Source organism: Lutra lutra, chromosome 9 (genome assembly GCF_902655055.1).
Source record: "Lutra lutra chromosome 9, mLutLut1.2, whole genome shotgun sequence".
Classification (NCBI taxonomy): domain Eukaryota; kingdom Metazoa; phylum Chordata; class Mammalia; order Carnivora; family Mustelidae; genus Lutra; species Lutra lutra.
In genome coordinates, this window is record NC_062286.1 from 108,935,568 (window position 1) to 108,958,789 (window position 23,222).

A 23,222-nucleotide genomic window follows, 5' to 3' on the forward strand; every position below is an offset into this window, starting at 1 on the left:
CATTCCTAGTCATCCCTCTCTAAATGTCACCATTTGTTTTTTTTTCACGTGGAAATCAAGTTTTTGATAGTTAAGAGTCGTGATCTCTTCTTCCGCCCAGAGATATTTTACCACCACATGGCTTAGGAACAGAACCATCTGTGGAGACAGCTCAGAAGGGCTAGCAGTCATTTTTGTTCTGTGTTTTCTTGTGTGTGTTGAGAGTTTTTATTCTTTAGCAACGAGGAGAAGGAATTGCACTTAAATTCCCTGGCTCTGTCTCCTGACAGGGCAAGGAAAGATAACAGGGAACTGACAAGAGAGGAGAAGGGTCGGGGTGGAAAATACTGGATCTAGACCCATGTTGGGAGGGAACTGGGGCAGCCCAGAGTTCAAGGCTTCTAAAGATTACCGTATGCGAGAAGGTAAGACTAGTTAGGGGCAATTGAAAAATCTATGAAATTATCTCCGTCAGGAGGGATTCCTCATTCTCTGGTGATCTCACAGCACAGAACCTCAATAAATAAGTGAACCAAAGCTCCTGCCGATGCTCAAACCCTCCCTAAGGAATTGTCTTAACTTGGAAGAGCCTCTTAGGAACACTTTTCTTGTTTCTATTAAATGATGCCACCCACCTGATGTTACCAAGATTTAAAATTCATTTAAAGATCATGTAGAACACTGAGTTGCTGGTGCTTAAAGAAAATCATGGTAAAATTACTAATGCATTAGAATTCTGAAACTTTGTAGTCAGCACGGAATTAGAAGATTTTTCTTACGACGACGAATTGCTCAAGACAAAAGAGTTTGCTGCAGCAAAGTAAAGGGCAAAGTTGGGGAGAAGAAAATAGAACAAACGGATTTCTCTTGAGCTTGTTACAAATAAATACAAATGAAAAAAAAAAATTAATGGAAGGATTGCTGTGGTGAGGTGTTACTCCTAAGCTGTGGGTCTCCAACCAGTGTTGTCAACTATGACCTCAATGAAACAGCATCCTGGCAGGCCAGGAAAAGTAGACAGTGTTTGAATCCACAACCATTACTTTCTAGACATTATGATGTATTGGACACCGCTTTGAAGTTATATGAGGTGGGGGGGGGACTTAGAAGTAAAATAAAATTTGATTTGAACAATTACTTAAAAAATGAAAAACAACCCAATTAAAAAAACAAAAACAGAACAAAATAAACAAACAAACAAAAAAAACCAAAGACCAAAACTCAAAAAAACCCACAAAGGGTACTAAGAGAGTATTTTTCAGGAAAGGGAAAACGAATGACCAAGAAACAGATGAAATACAGTCAATCTGACTTATAATTGTAAATACACAAGTTAAAATGATGAGATACCACTTTTATTACCATTACTGGGGGAAAAAAAAAAAAAAAAAGATTTTTTTTTAGAATCCAGAACTGGCCATGGTGAATGAGAATAGGAGTCTTGTAGGCACTGGGTGGGAGTACTGATCCAACCAAAGGGCTGGCTAAAGAGATAGTGGTAGATACACATATGGAATAGTACATAACCTTCAAAAATAATTTAAAAGTCTTATGTGCATTGGCAAGGATGTTCTCTAAGATATATTATGTGAAGAAAGCAAAGCACAGAACAGGATATATTATATTATCTTTTGAGGTTTAATTAAAAAAGAAATATATCAGGGCGCCTGGGTGGCTCAGTGGGTTAAAGCCTCTGCCTTTGGCTCAGGTCATGATCCCCGGGTCCTGGGATCGAGCCCCGCGTCGGACTTTCTGCTCAGCAGGGAGCCTGCTTCCTCCTCTCTCTCTCTGCCTGCCTACTTGTAATCTCTGTCTGTCAAATAAATAAATAAAATATTAAAAAAAAAGAAAGAAATATATGGGGTGCCTGGGTGGCTCAGTTGTTGGGCGTCTGCCTTTTACTCGAGTCATGATCCCGGGGTCCTGGGATCGAGCCCCACATCAGGCTCCCTGCTCGGTGGGGAACCTGCTTCTCTCTCTTCCACTCCCTCTGCTTGTATTCCCTTTCTCACTGTGTCTCGATCAAATAAATAAAATCTTTTTTTTTTTTTAAAGATTTTATTTATTTATTTGACAGAGAGAAATCACAAGTAAGCAGAGAGGCAGGCAGAGAGAGAGGAGGAAGCAGGCTCCCTGCTGAGCAGAAAGCCCGACGCGGGGCTCGAACCCAGGACCTGGGATCATGACCTGAGCCGAAGACAGTGGCTTAACTCACTGAGCCACCCAGGTGCCCCAATAAAATCTTTTTTTTAAAAAAGAAATATATGTGTGTGATATATACACAGAAACTGCACATTTATGCATATACATATGTATTACATATGCACAGATAGGCTTTATGTTTTATAACCTTTTGATGTTTTAAGACATTTCTGTCTTTCTTTTATTTTAAAATGTTATTAATGAGGGCACCTGGGTGGCTCAGTGTGTTAAATGTCTGCCTTCAGTTCAGGTCATGATCCCAGGATCCTGGGATCAAGTCCCACATCAGGCTCCTTGTTCAGCAAGGAGCCTGCTTCTCCCTCTGCCTGCTACTCCTCCTTCTTATGTTCTCTTTCTCTGACAAATTAATAAAATATTTTAAAAAATGTTATCAAGAACTATCTAGGTAGCAGCATAATAGGTTGCTTTAATTTTTTCTAAATTTAAAATATATATCTATTTTAAACTCTTTGTGCCGTTTTTATATTACACCGTTGTTATAGAAAAATAGGGCAAAATACAATTTTTAGAAATTTACAGAGGTTACATATGCTTACTTAAATGATCCAGAAATAATAAGTAGAGTCCTACCATATGGGATACTGTGCTCTCTGTGATGTTCCTGGAAGTTGTCCAATGCAGTGGGCCAGCTTCATTAACCCTCATTCATTAACCCTTACCTCTATTCTCAAAGAGATAACTATTCTTTTTTTTAATTTTTTTATTTTTTCAGCATAACAGTATTCATTATTTTTGCACCACACCCAGTGCTCCATGCAATCCGTGCCCTCTACAATACCCACCACCTGGTGCCCCCAACCTCCCACCCCCCACCCCTTCAAAATTCTCAGATCGTTTTTCAGAGTCCATAGTCTCTCATGGTTCACCTCCCCTTCCAATTTCCCTCAACTCCCTTCTCCTCTCCATCTCCCCTTGTCCTCCATGCTATTTGTTATGCTCCACAAATAAGTGAAACCATATGATAATTGACTCTCTCTGCTTGACTTATTTCACTCAGCATAAAAGAGATAACTATTCTTAAACTTGGATGTATATCCTAACAGAATTGTTTCTATCTACTTCATATGTGTGTGTGTGTGTGTGTGTGTGTGTGTGTGTGCGCATGTGTGTGTGTAAACAGATAGTTAAGGATCTTTGTAACTAACAATCGGATCATTTTGCAATTCACTTTTTCTCTTGGTAATAAATGTCATATTTGTGTTCTGAACACTAAGATCCAAGTCATTATTTTTAATAGCTACATGGTCTTCTACAGAATGGCCTTCCATATTTTACCAGTCTCTGGTGGACTTAGGTTGTTTCTGATCTTTTTTATACAAATAATGCTGCATGAAATTATACCATGGATTTAAGATAATTGCTTGATTTTCGTTGTCAGATTAAAGAAATACCTAATTCCTAGGTTAAGCATTTGGTGAATTATAAAAGTTGAGATTTCGTTCACTTGGTCAGGTGTAAGAGGTCTTACTTCTATAATTAGTCTAAACTTGTGAAGTGATTTTGGAGAAATGGACCCACTCAAAAGCTAAGAAAACATAACTAACCAAATTACTTAGTGTCCTGAAAATGTGACTATTTCCCTTAAAGTGCCGAAATTATTCAACAAGAAGAGTACACTCTTCTTGGTAAATGACACTAGCTTTTCATGATACATCGTCAAACATGAACCAGAACTTTTCAGTTTTAGTATCATATACCCTGTGTTTCAGCTTCCTCAGAATATGTAAATAAGTCCAGCACTTCCCTGTCTGAAGAGAAAATCAGTTTACCTCTCTGCTGTGATTCATCTTTCATGGTCCCAACATGGCCACCGAAGGACCCCTCAACCCCACTCTAATAACTTCTTAGTTCAATGCCCCCAATATCCTCTGGTTTACTACCCTGTGGGCACGGATATAATAAATTACACTTATTATGTATATGTACATGTATATGTGTACAGGGTTGGAAAATTCTTGAGGATAACTGTAGATGATGTTTTCAACTTTATATCTCTTACTCATAGAGTAGGTACTAAATAATAATGACTATATCTTTTCCTTTGAGAAAAATAGTTTGAATTTACTCAGAAATTGTCTTTACTGATTAAACTGGTAAATGTTAACAAAAGTTGCAATCTCATACATACACTGCTGATGGGTTATTTGGCAATCTGTATCTAACGCTTTAAATATACATACAACTCTTGGGACACCTGGGTGGCTCAGTCAGTTAAGCGTCTGCCTTCAGCTCAGGTCATAGTCCCAGAGTCCTGGGATCGAGTCCCACATCAGGCTCCTTGCTCAGCCGGGAGCCTGCTTTTCCCTCTGCCCTTCCCATCACTTGTGCTCTCTTTCTGACAAATAAATAAAATCTTAAAATACACACACACACACACACACACACCACACGCAGCTTCAAAGAATTCATCTACAGGAAGTGATCACGAGTATTTCCAAGGCTTTACATTTAAGGTTCCTAGGCACAATATTTTTTATAAGAAAAAAATGGAAATGACTTCAATGTTTATCAAAACTGAAGTATGGATAATACATAAAATGGAATCTCATGCAGCTAATAAAAATATTTCTATGACATAGAAAAATAGTGTCTATTAAGTGGAAAAAAATTAACTCTCTGAAGAAATGAGTCCAAATGACTAGGTGCAGTAAGCACTATTTAATTAAAATAGAAGAAATGAAATTGAAAGTAAAGAGACAAATATGGCAATAGAGCTCTCTCCAGGTGGTGGAATTATGGATGACCTTTTTATTCTTTGTGCTGGAAGAATCTCTTTCTGATACATAGACATCTATTTTGCCTTTTTTTAAATTAAAGATTTTATTTACTTATTTGACAGAACAAGTGTGTGTGCACGTAAGCAGAGGGGGAGGAAGATGGAGGAGAAAGAATCTCGAGCAGACTCCACGCTGAGTGTGGAGCCCAACTTAGGGGCTCCATCCCATGACCCTGAGATCATGACCTGAGCCTAAACCAAGATTTGGATGCTTAACTGACTGAGTCATGCAGGTGCCCCTATTTTGCCTTTTACAGAATAAAACCTACCAAACATATTTGTGGAATGAATAAATCCATATTATCTTTCTTTGGCCATATAAAAATCTGAGATCTATATCAACAATTTACCTTTTTGTTTGTTTGTTTGTTTGTTTGTTTCCTAGAAAATGCTGGCTTGCAAGGCGGCCAAGTTTCATTTTGAACTTTCCCCTATGGAATCAACATAGAATATCAATGTTCTAGGGAACAGGGACTCCACAGATTTCCTACTCTGCGGGCTCAAGCACATAAATGTTCAGAACCGAATGTGGGAGGTTAGTTACGCAGATGAAATAAGGACAACACACTGTGTAAGTCAAGAGGCCGTAAAGAAAATCAGAAAGCGAGGAAGAGATGATTCTTATATTCTTATGTTGTTCTCCTCAGGTAAGTCCCTCAAGTAAATGCTCATGGCGCCTGCCCTCGGTTTCGTCACATATGAAAGAGATGACCGACAATTCTGAATAAGCAGTCTTGGAATGTCATATTGAGGTTAAGACATGAACTGCAGAATCCCACCCATGATAACACAGTATAGAAATTTCAAAGGCTTCTGATACAAAGTAAGTGACTACAATGACACTGTAGGAAAAAAAAAATATGAGACTATTTTTAAGGAGATTAATCTGAATCCATATGTACACAAATGCAGACCCTGGGAAGGAGCTGCCCTATAAGTACAGACATTTCTTCAGCACAGACCTATAGGCGCCCACATCCCTTCTCCGCAACTTTTGGAATTGATGGACAGTGCTTGACACAAAGTAGGAACAGGACAAACTATTTCTTTCCCTTTTCTATTCCAGCTGCCCATTTCTCTGGAATGAATTCGAGAGTTCCAGCTGGAAAGTAACCCATGCAGAGGGAAAGAGACTTGTAAGTTTTTGGCCATGTTTATTTATACAGCCATTTCTAAAATGTATCAGGGATAGCGCACTGCCCACGTTCAAGTATGGGGAAGATGGTGTAATTCATCTGCTGATGTCCTAAAAGCATACTGTAGGTTTTTCGTGTCTCTTTTCTTATCCACTTACCCAGCCCCACGGCGTCCCACCCAGACTCTTTTTTGTGCTTTTATATCCGCTACAGTATGTTCTGGCTTCTAATATAGGCTTTCTTTTTAAATGAAAAGCAGAGGAGGAGGAGGAGGAGGAAGGAGTCTTTACTCTGGATTTGGTAACTGAAAAAATCCTTACGGTTCATGTCCCTTCTTGAATCTGCAATTGGGTTGGTAAAGCTGAAGATTAGAGAACATCGGCTCTTCAGAGATGCAAGCAGTATTAAAAAACAAACAAACAAACAAACAAAAAAACCACCACAGTATAACCCCCAAATCCCCAAACAAAACCAGGATGTGTTCCAGCATACTACAGAAACAATACTCGTATCGATAGCAGACATACTTGTGTGTGCACATTTCCGAGCCTTCCTAGGTCACGTGCTGTAAGGGTCAGTCCTTCACAACAATGCTGTGAGGGAGGCAGTAGGAGCATCTTCACTTTACAGGCAAGGGAATGAGGGTTTGAGAGGTTGTCACTGTCCCACGGTCACCCAGCCAGGAGTAGAGACTTAGAATTTGCACCTTGGTTAATTTGACATAATCATTGTTTCCTTAGGGCTCAAGAGACTGAGAGTATAGAGGATCTTAGTCTTCTTTTAATGTTCTTGGCTTAACTGATGGTTACAAAAAGTTAGCATGCTAGGGTATAAGCAAAATCTTATGATTTGGTCTGGGTTTTTATTTCTCCCATTGATTATCTTAGTGAAACCAAAGATGGTCTCCTGTGGATGGATGACTGGGATTTTTTTGGGCAACTGAACTCGCTGGTGGATTTGGAAGAAAATCCAGAAAATCCATGTTGATATATGAGTTCAATTTAAAATTTTTAGGGATACCAAATGATATCTATGGTTCCATGTTACTTATGTCCTTTCTCCCTTTGGATGACGATGTAAGTAAATCCTTCACAGACGTATTTGCAAAAATTGATAAACCATACAAAATTACAGTATTTTAAAATAAGAAAGAACCTTAAAGATAATCCAGTCTTGCGCTCTCATTTCTTCCTAGGAAACCTGAAGCTACTCTCTATCCTTGAATTCTTTGAGGCTACGGGAGTTGGCAGCACTGGTAGGAACATTTTTTTTTTTTTTTTAGCGATTGGTGAAATATTTTATAATCCTCTAATTTAGGACTTCTGTACTCAAATGTTTAACTTACCTCCAAATCCATCAGGCACATATGTTTTAAGAACAATATTGCAGAAAATGGTTGGCAGTGATAATGGTTTATTTCCCTCGTTTCGAAGGGAAATGTGTCGATAACCTGCTTGGAGGCCATCCAGAGGAAGGATCCTCTGGCCTATGAGCCTGTTGTTGTCGTCATACACTGCTATTCTCAAGACTGCCAGGTCAGGGAGGATTACCTGCAAACAAAGAATGGTACCTTTCAGGGGTATTTTGGAAAGCTGTCCCCAAGAGCCCTGATTCGAGGAATCTGAACCATACCCACACTGTCCTTAAATGTGCCTTTATGGTGAAAAGAAGCCCAAGATTGATTTGGATTCCTGAAGGATACTGTCCAAGCTGCGGTATCCAAGCTATTGAGAAAGCAATTGAACAGGCTTCCTGGAAATCATCTCTTTGAAAATTTTAGATGAAAGGGATGTGAACGATTACCAGTCCAACCCTTGTCATCTTTGCCCATCCCCATGCATAAAAATGGACAAACAAAAGGAGGCCCCGAGAGATCAAGTGACTTTCCTTAATCTCTGAGATCAGAACAGCTGGGCCTGGAATCGGGGCCCTTGCCTTTGAATCCTGTGGTCTGCCTCCTACCTGGGGTGCTTCTCTGCTTTTTAGCTTGGCCTGTTTTTGAGAATATGGAAAGTATCTTTGAAGAAATGTTCCACGTATAAAGGACAACGTACACAGAAATTTGGATTTTCCCTTTTCCTTGCACTCCCAATATTTTGGGATATTAAATAGAGTGAGATGGGGCAGCTAGAAATATTAAATTATATCTAAGACATCTACTCTTGCTATCTTCAAAATAAATAAAAGGACATAAAATCTGAGCTCAGCCAGCAGAATCCTAATTCAGATATAAAATAGCAACAGGACACAAGAAAATCCCATGTTTTAAATCAGGAATGACTTTTCATTGGCTAAGAACAATGAAGACATCTTGGCTAGTTTGAGTACTGTATCTAAGGCTAGACAATGGATCGGTTGTCTAGTTCTGCCTAGAGATTATAATTTAATCGAATTTCAAGATGATGAAGAGGAGAAATCAAGTTCAAATTCATCCAACTTCATTTGCGCTATCGTTTCTCATGTGGGTAAAAGGGGGTTTGCCTTGTGAGATCAGTGCAAAGACCAAAAATATTAAAAGCAAGAGAGAACAAAAAGTGAAAGCACTTGGTCCTGACGAAAAGCAATTTAACTTCTGAAAAACAGTGAAGGGTGTAGAACTGGCATCTTGTTTCTGGGGCCAGTAATCCTATATGTAAAAAAGCAAGTCTGATGTCTCCTCACTCATCAAAAACAATGAATGTCTGAAGTCAACTTTCTGAATTTCTAGAAATGTATCTAGGGATTATTCATGCCGCCAAAGAACACTGGCCACACTGACAACAGATCCAGCTATAAAAAGCCATTAAAAAAATGGTGGAAGAAAAAAGGCGCATGACAAGTCATATCCAATTTCCACCACACCCTGTAGGAGAGAAGGTCATGGTGGGGGTTGCATGGAAATAACAGCGCTCACATAACAAGGGGAGCCTGAATCTCATAATGGCTTGTTTCACTGAACTACTAACCTTCTGTAATCTGGTTTCTGAAAACCAGTTAGCCAATTCTGAAACTGCTAATCTTCATTTCTGTTAAGCTAAGAAGCCAAAGATCTGTGTTGGAGGACATGCACGTGGAACAGAAACACTGGAAGCCCTGGGCCTGAAGCAGCAGCAAGAAGCTATTCTGGTTGGGATAACAGAGCAAGTGAGAGAGAAAAACAGCTCTAGTTGGAGATGGCACTACCAATGCATGGATTTTTCAATACATCTTACACTGACAAATGAGAAACAAAGGGAAAACGTGATTACAAGATAAAAATGAAATCATTATAGAGTATGACTGTGGTCTGGGGATCAAGGTACAATGGTAGGAACCCCCCCAAAACCCAAAATAGCACATGAAGTACAGACTGTGGGGGTGGCAATGGGTATCACAATTTCTAGAGGTACAGGACAATACCAGCTGATCTATTTAAGGACATTTATTGGTCTTACTTTTGGGTTCACCATCCTACCTGTCCTCTTGGCTAAAGGAGCATTGCAAGTTACTAGCCACTGCCAGGGCACAAAAGAACTCTCCCGTGTGTATGATACCCACCAGTGAGGACACATTCTAAGGACCACCCATCTGGAACTTGAGCATTGCACACAGAAGATGGGCTCCTTGGAGGAGAAAAGGAGAGCCACAAGGACAAGAACAAACAAAAGTAACAATTACACAGCATCTACAGAACTTACCCACTGGAAGAAGAGAAGAAGACAATATTTGGGGTTGTATAACTGCCCCATGTCATGTAGTATCTATGTAGCCTATGCACTAAAATGTGGCCCCTGAGTTAGCACAGCGAGTCTGACACGTTGAAAGTACCCTACCTTCCGGAACACAAATGATTCTTCATTGTAAACTGGATTGAGTCCGTTGTTCATTACCATGCGAGTTCGGAATTCCTTACGTATGGTGTCTGTGGGCAACCCATACATATCCACTTCTACGTATGTACCAATTTTCTTATCTGATAAAAACTGACCTGATATGACCTGCAGCAACACAGAAACAGGGTGAGAGAGAAGTCAAGTCTGTGTCATTATCAAGAGCAATGAATAATCCAGAAGTAAGAAATTGTCTGTCCATCTTTAGAAATTTTAGTTACCTATGGAAGTAATGTATTCATTCCTTACTAAAACATTATTGAGCAACTACTTTATGCAAAAACAAAACAAAAACAGAAAACAAAAAACCCTGCTCAAGACGGAGGTTCTGATGTTGAGAACTGCCTATAAAGAGAAGACAGAAATAATGAACCCTATAATACAAAGAAATAATGTCCACAAGCAGCTTAATTCCACCTAAATGTCCACAAAGTGATGGGTTCAAATATGCCCTAGGATCCCATCAGAGCTCTGAAATTCTGCCCTCTTATACTTTATTAAATTCTTTTATAAGTCTTAGAAAGAGATGCAATAAAGAAAAAAGCAATGCTAAAATGCCTGTTGCCTGTTATCCTTTACTGATATCAACAATGGTCGGAGGTATATACTTGCAAAGTCCAGCATTAAATTCCATCTATTATAAAGCCATGGACAGACTATTTTTCATTTACTTTCCAAAGGACTATATAGCCACGTAGCAGGGTTTCTTTCTGTATTATTGAATAGATCATAACGTCCAAAGTTTTTCGAAGTAAAATCTGACATACAATAAACCGTACATTTTAAAGTGTACATACGGTCCATTTTGACGTATGTGCACATGTATGAAACTGTCACAGTTTTCACTTTTCCAGAATGTCACGTAGTTGCAACCATACAGTACAAAGTCTTTTCATTTGCTTCATTCCCTTAGGAATATGCACGGAAGTTTCCTGTATGTGTTTCCATGACTTGCTAGCTCCTCTCTTGTCAGCACTGAATGGTGTGGGTGCGTCACAATTTATGTATCCAACACCTAAGGAAGGATATCTTAGTTGTCCAATTTTTGGCAATTTTGAATAAAGCTGCTACAAATACCTCTGTGCAGGTTTTGTGCAGATGCAAGTTTTCTATCCATTTGGGTAAATACCAAGGAGCATGATTCCTGGATTATAGGATAAAAGCATGCTTCCGAAGTGGCCGCCCCATTTTGCATTCTCACCAGCAATGATTAAGAGTTCCTACTGCTCCATATCCTCCAGTAGGTACTTTTTCGATCTGGTGTCTTCTGCTGAATGTAGCTAATAGTTCCACTAGGGAACAAAATGTATCTCTTAGGAAGAAAAGGGGAAATCGCAAAGTTGAGAGCAACAAATGGGCCTTGCAACTTGACATTAAATATTTCAATGTGGCTTCTTCAGGCTTTTCCAGGACCATCCGCAGACATGTTTTTACAGTTCTGAGACAGCAGGGGGCTTACCTGGACTGAGCAAGTGGCTGCAATAACGCCATCGACAGGAGTTTCAGAGAAGGGATCGAATGTTCGATCGGGCCGTCTCATGAAATCTGGTTTGAGGAGGTACCTGGTGGGACCAAAGCAAAGAAGGAGTTTATTAGTTGCATTTACAATGACCAACACACTCATGCTTCAGACACTAAGTACTTCTTTTCTCCTGTCTCTAATTTAAGAGCTAGGGTTTTAGGTAGAGGGGTCTAAAGATTGAAGAAACTATTCCTTTCCTACGGATAATCCTGAAGAGAGGCAGGAAACGAGGAATGCTTTTAGATTCCAGGCTCAGTGACACCAAGCTTCCTGATGCTATTACATTCTCTTGAACTTTTTTATGCCATGGACCTCCTTAGATACTTACTCTCATGCACACAAAATAAAATACAAGGAATAACCAATTATATGAGCTCTAGTTACTAAAATAGGGCGCCTGGGTGGCTCAGTGGGTTAAGCCTCGGTCTTTGGCTCAGGTCATGGTCTCAGGGTCCTGGGATCGAGGCCTGCATCGGGTTCTCCGCTCAGCAGAGAGCCTACTTCCCGCCCCCCTTTCTTCCTGTCTCTCTGCCTACTTGTGATCTCTCTTCTCTGTCAAATAAATAAAATCTTAAAAAAAAAATAAAATATGAGAGTACATGATATCCTACTTTGTGTTTTAATGACTGCATTGAATTATGAGATATGATGCTAAGTTGATAACTATAATTTTAAAGTACTGATATGCATAAAAATATTTTGTGAGATCTGTAGCAGTAGTAATGATACAAAAATATCTGTGATTTACATTGGTGTCAGAATCACAGGTACTGTTAATAGTATTGCGGATTGTTGTCTTTGTTCACAGTGAAAAGAACCATGAAATTTCAAGTTAGAGGCAGGTGAACATAAAGATGTAATTATTTCCCTATTTCTAGCTAGTGCCATTAGGCAAGAAAATGGAATAAAAGGTATCTAGATGGAAAGAAAGAAGTAAAACTCCTCTTCACAGATGACATGATCTTGTATATAGAATATACTTAAGGAATTTACCTAAGGAATCTACTAAAAAATGATCAGAGGGGTGCCTGGGTTCAGTTGGTCGAGTGTTTAACTATTGGTTTTGGCTCAGGTCATGATCTCATGGGTCATGAGATCGAACCCACACTGGGTTCCACGCTCAGTGGGGAGTCTGCTTGAAGACCCTCTCCCTCTGCCCCTCCCCTAGTTCATGCTCTCTTTCTTTGTAAAATCCTTCTAAAATCTAAAGAATATATATTTTTTAAAAACCCATCAGAACTAATAAATGAATTCAACAAGGCTACAGGGTTAAAAACCAATATACAGAAATCAATTGTATTTCTAAATACCAACAATGAATAATCCAAAAACTGAAATTAAGAAGATTCCATTTATCATAGCACCAAAAAGAATAAAATACTTAGGAATAAATTTAACAAAATAAGTCCATGTAGTTTGAAAGCTACAAGATACTGTTGAAAGATGTTAAAGAAGATCTAAGTAAATGGAAAGACATCTTGTGTTCATGGATCAGAAGATTTAATATGGTTAAGCTGGCACTATTCACGAGATTGATACACAGATTCAATCCCTATCTAGATTCCAACCGGCTTCTTTAGAAAGTGACAAGCTGATCCTAAAACTCAAGGACCAAGAATAGCCAACACACCCTTGAACAAGAAAAACAAAATTGAAGTTCTCCTATTTCTCAATTTCAAAACTTTCTACAAAGCAACAGTAATCAAGGCAGTGTGGTATTGGCATAAGGATGCACACATACATCAATGAGATGGAACTGGGAATCCAGAAATAAATGCATGTATCTATGCTCAGTTGGCTTTTGACAAGGATGCCAAGATTATTCAAAGAGGGAAAGAATATTCTTTTAAATAAATGTTGCTAGGACAACTATAATGGCCGCATGCAAAAGAAGAAAACTGGTCCCTTCCCTCACATCATATACAAACATTAACTCAAGATGGACCAAAGACTTAAATGTAAGAGCCAAAATGATAATTTTTTTAGAAGAAAAATAAGGATAAATCTTCATGACTTGGCAACGGGTCTTAGACATAACATCAAAAGCATAAGCAACAAGAGGAAAACAAAAAGATAAAATTAGCCTTATCATAAAAACCTCTGCACTTCAAAGGACAATATCAAGATAGTGAAAAAACAAGCTATAGGATGGGAGAAAATATTTGCAAATCACATACTGATAAGAGGTGTGTGTCTACGATATCTCAAAAACAACCCAGTTGACAAGAGGGCAAGTGATCTGAATACATATTTCTCCAAATAAGAGAAACAAATGGCCAATAAGGACATGAAAAGACGCCTGGTATCATTAGTTTTGAGAGAAATGCAAATCAAAATCACAGTGAGTTGTCACTACACACACATTAGGATGGCTATAGTAAAAGAGTCAGATAACACTAAGTATCATCAAGTTCACGGAACAAATGGAACCCTCATACATGGCTGGTGGGAATGTGAAATGACACTAAGACAGTCTGGCAGTTCCCCAAACAGTTAAACAGAGGTGCCATGTGACCCAGCAATTCCACTCTTAGTAAATACCCAAGAAAAATGAAAACACATCTACACAAAAACTTGTCTGTGAATGTTAGAGCAGCATTATTCCTAATAACCAAAAGATGGAAACAATCCAAATGTCTATCAATATATAAGTGAATATATAATATGGGGCATATCCACACTATGGGAAATGACTTGGTAGAAAGAAATGAAGTACTGATATGTGCTACAGCATAAACCTTGAAAGCATAATGCTAAGCAAAAGAAGCCAGTCACAAAGACCACATACTACATGAATTAATTCCTATAAAATGTGCTGTCTGTACAAATACAGAGAGACAGAGAGTAGACGGTGGCTGCTTATGACTGCAAATAGGGAGCAGGGGTTACTGGGAGGTGATGGCTAAAGGGTATGAGTTTTCTTTGTGAAGTAAGGAAAATGTTTGGAAATTGACCCAACTCCACAATGTCTGTCCCTTATCTCCTTTGGTTACAGTCACATAATCAGACCTCAGCCAGATTCCATAACTACCCTGAACTTGTATCAGACTTGATCTAAGAAAAAAAATTTTGTTTTTACAAAGGACTATAACCACAGGTAGGAAAAGTCCATCCTAACCTGAACAGCAGATAAAGGACAATAAACGTACTTTCCCCCAATCTATGGGTTTACTTTTAAGTATAAAAGAATCAAAATTAGAGGGATCAAGTCTTTCCTATTCTTTAGGAGTGTAACTTTTACTGATTTTAACTCTCATGCTGTCAAATTTATTATCTTTTAAAATCCAACCAGAAAGGATTCTGGGGCGTGACTTTTCTCCTTAAAGACAAATTCCCAAGTTCCATTTTTGTGGTTTTGACAAAGTTGTCATTCGTTGTCATCTTCTAAGTTTGAGCAAAAAAAGTGTTAAAATAACCACACATTCAACTTAGATGTAATCATCAGTAAAGAACCTCCAAGGACAGCACTGATTTTTAAATTGAAGATATACAGAGTTTTCAGAATCATTCAAATATTAAAGCTGATTTTGAACTTTCACCTGTCTCCAAGAGAATGTAACCCTAAATATTAATTTAAAATTTAACTGCACAAAACACATGGTTTCCTATATTTACAGTTTTAGATTTGGGACTCCCCCCTTTTTTGTGGCTAGTGTTAGACACTGGAAAATATGATGATATGGCAAAAATTGAAGTCTTAGAATGGAAAGTAGATGAGATACTACAATATTAACACACACTACTTCAAGCAAAGCCTACCAGCGTTGACAAAATATCGGCCGTTAGCTTCAAGGGGATGTAAGAGAGGATGGTTCTGGCTCTCACAAGAAGGGGAACATGGATTCCAGTTGCATGGAATGAGGTATTTGCCTCCTGAGAAAAGCAGGGGCAGGGGCTCTCTGGAGATTCCGTACTCTCCACTCCCCACAGCCATTTCTGAAGGGACCTTTCTCACCAAAAATAAAAAATTGTGATGCTGATGATTTCTGGGTGTCCAAAACATTCTTCCATGTTCCTTCCTTCCACATTGGCTTAGAAGAAAACTCTTCTGTGAGAGCATGAACCAATACAAAATAAGAAGTGCCAGGGGAAAAGGGCAAGAAACCGAAGTCCAATTCTCCAAGGCAGGCAGCCTTCAGTGTAATGTATTGATCTTATATACTTAAAAAATAATAATAAATAAAAGAAAGCATGGAGACGTTTGACAGGGCCAGGAGGTAAGTCCTGGCTTGGGGGTGACACTGAGTCAGCTTATCTTGAAGGGGTGTCTGCTTGGGGCCTGTGGGGACCTGCAGATGCAGCAGAGGCCGCCACTCACTGGTGCCCCTGCAGGTCCAGGGAGCCCCGGTCATCAGTAGGACCTGTGTCGTTACACAGTGCTCTGAACTTAGAAGAGTTTTGTGCCTAGTTTAATGCTCTGCAGCTACTGTCTCGAAATGCTTAAAAATTTGTGAACAAGGGGTCTTTATTTTCATTTTGCACTGGGCCCCACAAACCAACCATAGCTGGTCCTGCCTGGTGTTTTTTGGTACAGAAAATAAATTCATTCCAAGCACCCAGGTCTGTGTGGTGGACTTGGGCAGAGACCAAAGCCAATGACAAGTGAAGGGAGCCTTTGTAGGGTCCTGGAAGGCAAGAGAGGAAGAAAAGAAGGGCCTTCAGCCAGGTGGGTGGACAGAAGCCATAAGAATCAGAGGATGGAGTCATAAGGAAGGACAACCTATTTCATCACACCCAAGATGGCGCCAATTGTTCAATACTTCACCATCTTCTCTACCAGCAGGAAAGCAAAACGGCTGATTGTAACTATAAGACCGTCATGGATTTCAAGACACATTTCACCCTGAGAAAGTTCTACAAAAAGTATGCATCTTTGGATCCTAAAACATCCTACTATGTTGGTCTCAGCCATGCCAATTTCCTCTGAAAGTATGCGGACTTGAGAAATTAACTTGCTCTGTCTCGTTTCCTTGGGAATTATACAAATGCCTTCCATTTTTATACCTTTAGAAAGGAGTCTATCATGAACTACCACTCACTTTCCTACTGAAAATCACACTTACTGAGCTCAGGGGCACAGTCTTCCAAAAGATCAGCCTGGAGAGCAGACAGGGAGTCCCGGGCAGGTTCCCAGTGTTTTGCTAGCATTGGTGGATTCAGAGGGTCTGCATGTGCTTTGCAACACTGCTGTTCTCTATACAACCACTACCGTTTGCCATCCTAAGCCTAAACGGTTCAGAAGGCCTCTGTACACCCAGCCCTCAGACACGCCAACAAGGAGTGTTTAACAAGTCCCTGCAGGTGGGTGGGTGAATGACAAAGGCAACATAGGGAAAGCCAGAGTGTCCTGGATGCCCTCGCTCCCCAGAAATACACCTGCGTGGCCAGCCCCGTATTTACCAGCTATGACCGATCCATCGCTGAGAGTGATGGGATCGAGAAACACACAGCTGAGGAAGACTCTTTCCCTCTTCCCTGCCGGTGACAAACTCTACCTCCAGGAGGGGCAAGGAAAGGGTGGGGGATGGTAACACATGACAGGACATGACTGTCAATGGCTCTTCAAGGCGGGGCACCCCACTGAACAATCCTATTTTCCTAGTCCCTCTGGTGGGACATAGGTTTTCGGTCACATCACTCCAACACTTCAGCATGGAATTCGGGCTCCAACAGCACTGTGCTTGTCTGGGAACACATTTTAAAATAAGCAGTGGTGCCTAAAGGGAGACACTGATCATGTGAACCTGGGTGAAACAGGAAGGGAAAGGAACAGAGGGCACGCATACAGCTCCTGGTGGGACCTCGTGACCTGGCAACAGTCCCCCTCCCCGTGGAAGTACTGGCTGTTGGACAGCTGCAGCCAAGAGGGCAAACTTTTTAGTGTCACTGGGCCACAAGGGAGGCTCTGAGGAGGGAGCGCCGCAAGGGGTCGGGGTGTCTGGTATGAACCAGGACGGCTGGGCTTCAGTGTGAGCTGTCATCCCCACACCACTGCTGTCCCCCACAGCCTCGCTGCCTCAGTTTGCCCCCATCAATTTATGTGCACCATCTCCTGGTGATGAACGCTGTGCATTAAATACAACAGAGCTGTAAAGAATTCTAAAATGCAGGGGCACCTGGGTGGCTCAGTCCACTGAGCATCTGCGTTGGGCTCAGGTCATGATCCCAGAGTACCAGGATCGAGTCCTGCATCGGGCTCCGTGCTCAGTGGGGAGATGGCTTCTCTCTCTGCCCCTCCCCCTCACTCATGCTCTCCTCTCTCTCTCTCCCTCTTGCTCAAATAAATAAATAAAATCTTTTTTCTTAAAATATTTATTTATGTGACAGAGAGAGAGACAGTGAGAGAGGGAATATAAGCAGGGGAAGTGGGAGAGAGAGAAGCAGGCTTCCCGCTGAGCAGGGAGCCCGATGCAGGGCTCCAACCCAGGACCCTGGGATCATGACCTCAGCAGAAGGCAGATACTTAATGACTGAGCCACCCAGATACCCCAATAAATAAAATATTTGAAAAAATAATTCTAAAAATGTGTATTTGGCAGTTTTCTTTTGAATTACATAGCTTTTACTTCTTTCTGTAATTGACATATAACATATTAGTTTACGGTGTAAGACTTTGATTTCTTTCAAAGCACACAGCAGAGGAAAACATAACATATGTGCCAGCGATGCATGTGGGGGTCACTCATGGGTGGAGGTACACGGGTGGAGAACCGTCTGGCAGGAGGAAGGGGGCGAGTGTGCCCTCTGAACCTGTGACAGCTGAAAAATGTTATCTTGGCTGGCTGTTCTTAGTGATAAAATTGAGGTATTCAACCAGGGAGGCTTAGAATTTCCTGACAGTAGTATTATGGATGGGATGGCACTCCACGGGATTAATTTAGAGGCTCCGGGACAGATGCATGAAGGAAAAAAATAAATATGGCCACACTGGTTTTCTTCTCCACAGAATTTAACTTCACATTTTCACTTAACTTTTCCGTGTTGTGTTCCACATTACAAAATTAGGAAATCAACATTTCTTATTCCACTCCTTGGTTCACAGATGTTAAAGAATGCCAGTTAACTAAACTAGAACAATATTCATAGCATTAGTTTTTGATAACCACTCTTTACAAGACATGCAAAAGAATCAAGACAGGACAAAGCTTTCTTTCTAGGTCTATTACATTCAAATTGACATTCATAACTTCCTTCCATACTAAATCAACTTCATTCCTCTGTGTGTCTTAGGGAAAATACATATACTTATTATCTATGTTTCCAGTTAATGTCCAAATGAGCAGGGATCATTATTTGTCGTAGCTATAAAAACCTCCACTCTTGAATTTAAAGCGAGGGAATTAAACTCGAGTGTGTATGATAAACTGCTTAACTTATGGTTCAATTTTTAGGGGGACAATTCTGCTTAATAAACTGCGTAGATGAAAAACGTATACTTACAAATACAATCTATCTAGGGATTTCAATTGTTTCTATCCAATTCCTCAAACTCAGCTTAAATTGAGCAGCCCTTAATTAAAAATGACACAGTTCCATTACAGCTGTAGTATGGGTTCAGGAACACAGTGACAACAGTTTAAATCATATTACTCACCCGCAGGATCCATTATACTCAAATTTTCCCTGATTCAATTGCATCGCTAAATCTGTCAAGAGACGAAAATAATTTTAGCATCTCATCTCCCTGCACAAAGAAGACCACGATGGGTGATTTTAAACAATGGAAGTCAGATACGGATCCTAGACTGAAAGGTCTTTTTTAACATTTCAAGTTACGTGTGGGTCTGTTGAGTGCACACGACCCTCTTCCCTGTTGAAATCATCTGTGTTTAAGTCAAACATAAAATGTGTTTTCATAAAGATCATGCTAGAATTGCATTAAAAATTGGATTCAACATATGAGTCAAATGATTGTCCAATCAGTGTTGAAATTATAGGTGTCCAACTGGGGAGAATGTGCCTTACGGTCACAGAGGAAGAAGGATCGGCTGCAGACATTCCAAGAAGGTCACAGGAGTACAAACTCGATTAAAAAAAAATAATAATAATCCAGGTAGTATCATGGAAAAATTAGTGGCTTGCTCCTACTTTTAAACCTAGGGAGAATTCTTCTAGCAGTGTCTATGCTGGCAGGGCATGGCTTGGGATTTTTCGCTCACAAGTGGACACAATCTTCCCTTTTTTCATTAGCAAAACAAAACAAAACAAACAAGCTGGTAGATTTTTTTTTTCCCCTTCTTCAGCATGTTGTGGTTGATCCTAATGTTATAGAATAAAACACATGCTGACCTAGTGAATAAACTGGTTTAGGATAATTTAATCCATATAATGGACTGACAACTGAAAATACAACTTGACCTCCCCCACCCCCCACCCCCGCTTTTTTTAAAAAGTAAAAGCAGCACTCTATTTTATTTGGTTTCTGCTAGAAATATTATGGGCTTGTACTGGTATCTGGTCATAGCAAGGACTGATGGGGATGTTGTGCAGACATTTGACCCCAGCTTCCGGTCCCTGAGAACTCGTCAAAAGTACTATTGAGCCCACATTTATGGCAAAGGGATGAAAGTCAAGAGGACTTTTGGTCAGGCCAGATAATAGAAAACAAAGTGGATAGAAACTCTCAACGTATGGTGGATGGACTGGAAAAGGAAAATGCCCCCCAAACCAGGAAACGTGGGAGGCACCGCCTTATACAGCAAAGGACTGAACAAGAAAATGTTCTTGTTTTGCCAACTTTAGTGACCAGGCTATGGGATTAACCACAGCATGTGAATGGTTTTGTGGCATATTTATTTATTTATTTATTTATTTTTTATTTTTAATTTTTTTATTTTTTCAGCATAACAGTATTCATTATTTTTGCACCACACCCAGTGCTCCATGCAATCCGTGCCCTCTACAATACCCACCACCTGGTGCCCCCAACCTCCCACCCCCCACCCCTTCAAAATTCTCAGATCGTTTTTCAGAGTCCATAGTCTCTCATGGTTCACCTCCCCTTCCAATTTCCCTCAACTCCCTTCTCCTCTCCATCTCCCCTTGTCCTCCATGCTATTTGTTAGTTGTGGCATATTTCTTACCTCTTTTAGGTAAACAACTAGAGCCCAGAATTTTTCTACCTCTGATCTTAAAATTGTGATACTTGGCTCTTAAGCAGACTTTAAAAACTTGAAAAAAATTGTTTATGCATTTTAAAAATTCACTCCTCTCCTTCCAGGGAGGGGGAAAGATCATATATTGGAAGCCTGCCTTTGAATACACTTTGGAGGACCAAGTTACGGATTAGTGCCTCTAAGAATATATAAATCCTTACACACTGTTTTAGTGGAGTTTACTCTTGAATATTCTGTACTTTTATGATGAGATGCTGTGTTATTGATACCTGCTGAATGTTAACAGGGAGAAGGGTACTTTCTAAAGGAGAAATGAGTCAGAGTTCCTGACAGAGATACTCAGATTTTTCTCATTTAATTCTGTCTCTGGGAAAGAAGATAAGTTTGATCTGAAAAGAAGAAAAATTAAAAACATTTTGGAAAAGGGGACAATGTTTGGCAGATTAGTTGTGGTATTTATGAAAGGAAATTCAATTTAAATCAAAATATTTTGTCTTCCACCCTTTACAGGGCTCTATTTTTGGTGTTTCGTATCTCACCATTACATAAATCCAACATCACATTGTTTTGCCATATGTCTCCTTCCTTTAAAAAAAAATGCCCACGGCCAACGGATGGCAATGGTTGGCACCATCCTGTCAAAGTGTTCTCCTGGAATTTGAGGTCACTGGACATCAGTTCCTACCTGGGGTTTGATAGTTCAGTGAAACCATCTGGCAGCCAGCATTCCAGAAAATCTGAGGCATGTAATTACTGGAATCGACCCGGCCTCCCTTGGGGTAAATGCGGCTCATTTGCCGTTTGTTATAACTGTGTAACTTATTAAGGAGAATGAGGGGACAAAAAAGAGTATTCCAGAAGTAATAAATACACAACAAAGGCTAGACCAACAATGACAAACACGAAGCTAACAGAGAGGAAATTTCTCATGTATGAGTGAGGCTGAGGAGAAAATCCAGAGTTCACTGTGTAAACAATTCACATTTGGGCAGGTTTTCACAGTTGCTGTGGTCTTTCACACATACTATTTTATTAGCTCGACAACCACAATTATCTATTCGCCATTCATCTGTTTCAGAGACTCCCGCCAAACTTAAAGGGCACTGGCCGTTTACTCCATTCACTATGTAAGGATACTTCACAAATTCAATGGCGTGCGTCTTCAAGTAGCCCAGGCCGACGGACTCATTAAAAGAAGACATGTTATAATGAATATTGCGCTCTGTAAAGAAAAATAAAGATGCACTCAGCAACGCTTCCATCCAACCTTGTGGAAAGACAAGCAATAAATGTAATTACATCTCAAATCACGAGGCTTTGGAGGCAGGTGTTCCATTATGTTATCAGTACTGCCTACGTTCATTAATGTCCTGGGGCTGGAGACAGATGACTTAAATAGTGATGGATTAAATCTGGAGTCATGAAACAAATTATGTGTATATGGCCCACACAGCCACCCCCAAGATATGTCTATTTGATGACTAGCGTGGCTTCTCCAGCCCCAAAAACTGATTATGAAAGTTTAAAAATCCTGTGGATATTTCTGGAGGTCTGCTTTTGATCAAAAGGGGTCTTCGTGAAGATCCGAGCTAACAGGATCCAATGGTACGTTAAAAAGATTATCCACCATGACCAGGTGGGATTTATCCATGGGATGCAAGGGTGGTACAACATTTGCAAATCAATCAATGTGATAGAACAAATCAGTAAGAGAAAGAGAGAAGGACCACAGGGTCTTCTCAATTGATGCAGAAAAAGCATTTGACAAGATACAGCATCTGTTCCTGATTAAGACAATTCATAGTATAGGGATAGAGGGAACATTCCTCAATTTCATAAAATCTGTCTATGAAAAACCCACAGTGAATATCATCCTCAGTGGGGAAAAGCTGACTGCCTTCCCTTTGAGATCAGGAACACAACAAGGATGTCCACTCTCACCACTGTTGTTCAACATAGTACTAGAAGTGCTAGCAACAGCAATCAGACACCACAAAGAAATAAAAGGTATTCAAATTGGCAAAGAAGAAGTCAAACTCTCTCTCTTCGAAGATGACATGATACTTTATGGAAAACCCAAAAGACTCCACCCCCAAACTACTAGAACTCAGGAAACTCAGTAATATGGCAGGATACAAAATCAATGCACAGAAATCAATTGCTTTCCAATGTGGATGGAACTAGAGGGTATTATACTGAGCGAAATAAGTCAATCAGAGAAAGATAATTATCATATGATCTCTCTGATATGAGGAAGTTGAGAGGCAACGTAGGGGGCTTGGGGGGTAGGAAGAGAATAAATGAAACAAGATGGGATCGGGAGGGAGACAAACCATAAGAGACTCTTAGTCTCTCACAAAACAAAATGAGGGTTGCTGGGGGGAGCGTGGTAGGGAGAAGGTGGTTGGGTTATGGACACTGGGGAGGGTATGTGCTATGGTGAGTGCTGTGAAGTGTATAAACCTGGCAATTCACAGACCTGTACCCCTGGGGCTAATAATACATTATATGTTAATAAAAAAATAAAAAAATTATTAAAAAAAAAAAAAAGAAATCAGTTGCTTTCTTACACACAGGAAGATCCACAGAACGCAAGAGGCAACACTAAGAAATCTGCAGTAC

General features: G+C 40.0%; 1 protein-coding gene across 9 annotated transcripts in view; it reads right to left on the reverse strand.

Moving 5' to 3' along the window:
* The window catches only part of PLCB4 (phospholipase C beta 4), a 426,130-nt gene that overhangs the window by 39,073 nt on the left and 363,835 nt on the right, over positions 1-23,222 (reverse strand). For all 9 annotated transcript variants that reach the window (XM_047745406.1, XM_047745403.1, XM_047745405.1 and 6 more), the window contains 6 exons: positions 21,738-21,822; positions 21,286-21,410; positions 19,079-19,130; positions 11,422-11,524; positions 9,906-10,070; positions 7,460-7,664 (listed from right to left, as the gene is read on the reverse strand). In XM_047745406.1, the coding sequence (XP_047601362.1) occupies positions 7,460-7,664; positions 9,906-10,070; positions 11,422-11,524; positions 19,079-19,130; positions 21,286-21,410; positions 21,738-21,822 (735 nt within the window). The remainder of the gene's footprint in view (positions 1-7,459; positions 7,665-9,905; positions 10,071-11,421; positions 11,525-19,078; positions 19,131-21,285; positions 21,411-21,737; positions 21,823-23,222) is intronic.